This window comes from Diorhabda sublineata, chromosome 4 (assembly GCF_026230105.1).
Source record: "Diorhabda sublineata isolate icDioSubl1.1 chromosome 4, icDioSubl1.1, whole genome shotgun sequence".
In the NCBI taxonomy this organism is placed as follows: Eukaryota; Metazoa; Arthropoda; class Insecta; order Coleoptera; family Chrysomelidae; genus Diorhabda; species Diorhabda sublineata.
The window spans coordinates 879,149-883,484 of record NC_079477.1 but is presented as its reverse complement, the minus strand read 5'-3'; the positions used below and the strand labels follow the sequence as shown (position 1 = coordinate 883,484).

The window sequence follows — 4,336 nt, the reverse complement described above, 5'->3', positions numbered from 1 at the left end:
ACGAAATGATTTCGGAGTCCGCAAGTTGGAAAAATCGATTCTTAACTGGAATTCGAATGCGACAACTTTGTAATGTAATTAATGAGTCGATTAAACGTTATTAACTTCGATTTTTTGATAAGGATTGGTCTTTATATTTATATCTTGTTGGTTATTTTCTTCTACGACTTTTAACCTGTTTGTCTTTAGCTTGTGGTGTATTTTTGTACCAACGGAATCCCGTTGGATCATATCGAATACTAGATTTCGATTTTTCCCACTATACACTTCACTATTTACTAAAAATTAGTTAATTGGGAATTATTAGTTGTGGGATGTGATTAATAATCGATTAGGACGATGTTTTTTTTTTATTTGTAGGGTTTATTAATTTAAAAACACTTAGGGAATAAATAACGATTGGTGTGTGCTGAATAAATTCGTAATTGAAGTGCAGCTGCAAAAACATCGTTTTTCTTTAAAGAATTCCGCATCCTTTTCTTGAAATCCTTTCAAAAGGATTGTTATGTGTGTGTAGAGTATAAAATTTTGCACAAAAATATTCATTTAACCGAAAAAATCAGGTAAAAATTCCGTAAATATCGAAAACGACCGCTACAACCGAATCCGAAAAGGGAGAAGGGAAAAAAATCGAACGTAAAATGGGTTAAAATCCCTGCTTCAAATATAGGAGTAAATCTTTTTTGCCTAACCTTTTGGAAAGGATTTCATTTTCCAAATATGAAAATAGACTTTTTCAAATTGGGAAAACTGATTTCCGGTATCAATTGGCTTGAAAACTATTTAAATTAGTTTAAATTCGACAGAAAATTATTTATCTATACTCTATTTGGGGAAAAAACGGTTTTTTCTACTTTCAAAAACCGAGATTATTTTGAAAAATGACTTTCCAACTTTAGTTGGATTAAAAATTGATGGTTCAAGTTCAATTTCATTGGGAAATAACTTTTCCAGACACGTTTTGGAAAGGATTTTATTTTCCAAATACGAAAATAGACTTTTTCAAATTGGGAAAACTGATTTCCGGTATCAATTGGCTTGAAAACGACTTAAATTAGTTCAAATTCGACAGAAATTCAATTTTCTAGACTTAAATTTGGAAAAAACGGTTTTTCTTACTTCCAAAACTGAGTTTATTTTGAAAAATGACTTTCCAATTTTAGTTGGATTAAAAATTGATGATTCAAGTGCAATTTTTTCAAGAAATAACTTTTCCAGGCACGTTTTGAAAAGGATTTTCTTTTCCAAATACGAAAAGAGACTTTTTCAAATTGGGAAAACTGATTTCCGGTATCAATTGGCTTGAAAACTATTTAAATTAGTTTAAATTCGACAGAAAATTATTTATCTATACTCTATTTGGGGAAAAAAACGGTTTTTTCTACTTTCAAAAACCGAGATTATTTTGAAAAATGACTTTCCAACTTTAGTTGGATTAAAAATTGATGGTTCAAGTTCAATTTCATTGGGAAATAACTTTTCCAGACACGTTTTGGAAAGGATTTTATTTTCCAAATACGAAAATAGACTTTTTCAAATTGGGAAAACTGATTTCCGGTATCAATTGGCTTGAAAACGACTTAAATTAGTTCAAATTCGACAGAAATTCAATTTTCTAGACTTAAATTTGGAAAAAACGGTTTTTCTTACTTCCAAAACTGAGTTTATTTTGAAAAATGACTTTCCAATTTTAGTTGGATTAAAAATTGATGATTCAAGTGCAATTTTTTCAAGAAATAACTTTTCCAGGCACGTTTTGAAAAGGATTTTCTTTTCCAAATACGAAAAGAGACTTTTTCAAATTGGGAAAACTGATTTCCGGTATCAATTGGCTTGAAAACGACTTAAATTAGTTTAAATTCGACAGAAAATTATTTTTCTAGACTTAAATTGGGAAAAAAACGGTTTTTCCTATCTCCAAAATTGAATTTATTTTGAAAAATGACTTTCCAACTTTAGTTGGATTAAAAATTGATGATTCAAGACCAATTTTTTCAAGAAATAACTTTTCCAGACACGTTTTGGAAAGGATTTTATTTTCCAAATATGAAAAGAGACTTTTTCAAATTGGGAAAACTGATTTCCGGTATCAATCGGCTGAAAACGACTTAAATTAGTTCAAATTCGACAGAAATTCATTTTTCTAGACTTAAATTTGGAAAAAACGGTTTTTCCTATCTCCAAAATTGAATTTATTTTGAAAAATGACTTTCCAACTTTAGTTGGATTAAAAATTGATGGTTCAAGTGCAATTTTTTCAAGAAATAACTTTTCCAGGCACGTTTTGAAAAGGATTTTCTTTTCCAAATACGAAAATAGACTTTATCAAATTGGGAAAACTGATTTCCGGTATCAATCGGCTGAAAACGACTTAAATTAGTTCAAATTCGACAGAAATTCATTTTTCTAGACTTAAATTGGGAAAAACGGTTTTTCCTTCTTCCAAAACTGAGTTTATTTTGAAAAACGACTTTCCAATTTCAGTTGGATTAAAAATTGATGTTTGAAAATCAATATTTTCAAGAAAAAACTTTTCCAGACACGTTTTGGAAAGGATTTCACCGAATGAATTCTAGTATCAATAAAAATTCCGTAAATATCGAAAACGACCGCCACAACCAAACCCGAAAAGGGAGAAGGAAAAAAAAATCGAACGTAAAATGGGTTAAAATCCCTCCCTCGCATATAAGAGCAAATCTTTCTTAAACACCCCTACATAAACCATCTGCTTTTTATTAAAATCGTGGGAACTAAGTATACGACGCGATTCTCACGGACCCAACACCCTACACATACAATTTCCATCTCTGTCTCGCTTTCTAAAAAGTACGTACGTGCGACGATGTTCGAACTTCGAGAAACACCTGTCCTTATACTCGATTTTCATTTGTCGAGGGTGGAACCCCTCTAAGGGTCCGTGACGTCGCAGGCTCGGCGCTATAAAAACCCGGAACGACGCACCGAAATTTCATTCGCTATTTCGAACACGTTACAGTTAAAATGAGTTTGTACGATAACGAAATCTTCAATAATTCCGTCAACGACAACAAAGTCAACGACAAAAAATCCAAATCGACGCTGCATCACATCAAGAAATTGATCAAGTGCGTTTTGAAGACAAACAACTCGAAGAGGAATACGTACGCGAAAAATCCGCAGCCGAATTGTTGTTTCGACGAAGAGATCGCCGATAATTTGGCGAACGAGATTTTGGAAAACGAAATTTTCGAAGATATCGATAGTTGCGAAGAATACGCCGCCGTGGAGGTGTACGAAGACGGGGAAAATAATTTACTGCCCGTCGTTCGAGGTCGAAGGTATATTCCCGTACATTTCGCCAGAACGGACGCCGGGACTTTCTTCTGGACGTCGATCGCTACGCCAGACGCCGATATCTGCTGCCGAGGGGATAAGAACGCCATCTGCAATTACCAGGTACCTCAAAGGCAAGTACCTCGCGACAGATGGGCCCAAGCCTGATCGCTCGACGTTTTTTCCGGAAAATGGTTCTATCTGTGATGTCCCAGTGCCTTTTGAAAGACTTTTTTGTGATGGTATTTGCTCAATTTTACGACTGATGTCGAATGTGATATAATTTTTCCTTTTTTTATTTTTTAAACAGATTCTATAATTGTGATAAAAGCTTTAATTTTTTTTTCGTATCTTTGTATAATCGTGTCTTCCATTTTTATGTAATAAATAAATTTATTTAAAGATTATTTGTTCCGTTTTTTTTTATTTTTCATATATAATTCAAACATTCACGTAACAAAAACGAGTTTTGGAAATGTTGAAATTTGGGTAGTTTTAATTTTATCTACCCTCGCAGGTAAAAATTCTTAATGTGGACGTATTTTTGGTTACCTGTTTTTCGAAATGGTATTTCGAATGACCAAAGGGTGGGTTTTACGTGCTTACAAATATTTATTATTCATTAGAACTTTCTAATATACAGGAGGCTTCGATTGAAATACATTTCTTGGAAACATTTAGTAGAAATCGATCCGAGTGAATGTGGTGGATTAATTTTTGGCTATAATCAATTGATCACATAAAAAATTGACCTAACCTAACTATTATTGAGGTTAGATTAATAACTTAATGGATATACGAGGGTTGTTCTTTAAGTTTTGAGGTAGATAGATAATTGAGTGTGTTTGAATCGATTGTCGAAGATTTTTTTTCCATTTCGATTGAGGTAGTTTCAAATTATGAAAAAGACTTTTCAAATTCAACAAAAAATTACTCAAATTGATTTTCCTACGTCCAAAAGTGAGTTTTTTTTGAAAAATGACTTTCCAATTTAAGTTAGATTAAAAATTGATGATTCAAATTC

At 32.3% G+C, this 4,336-nt stretch overlaps 1 protein-coding gene across 1 annotated transcript; it reads left to right on the top strand.

Annotated features, from left to right (window-relative positions):
- The first annotated feature begins 3,000 nt into the window (after positions 1–3,000).
- LOC130442953 (enhancer of split malpha protein-like) lies at positions 3,001–3,505 on the top strand. The gene has a single exon (XM_056777370.1). It carries the CDS (start codon positions 3,001–3,003, stop codon positions 3,478–3,480), a length of 480 nt encoding a protein of 159 aa, XP_056633348.1. The 3' UTR covers positions 3,481–3,505.
- The last annotated feature ends 831 nt before the right edge of the window (positions 3,506–4,336 follow it).

What these genes read in the sequence shown, in the direction of transcription:
- LOC130442953 (XM_056777370.1), top strand. Translation starts at nt 3,001, where the DNA reads ATGAGTTTGTACGATAACGAAATCTTCAATAATTCCGTCAACGACAAC.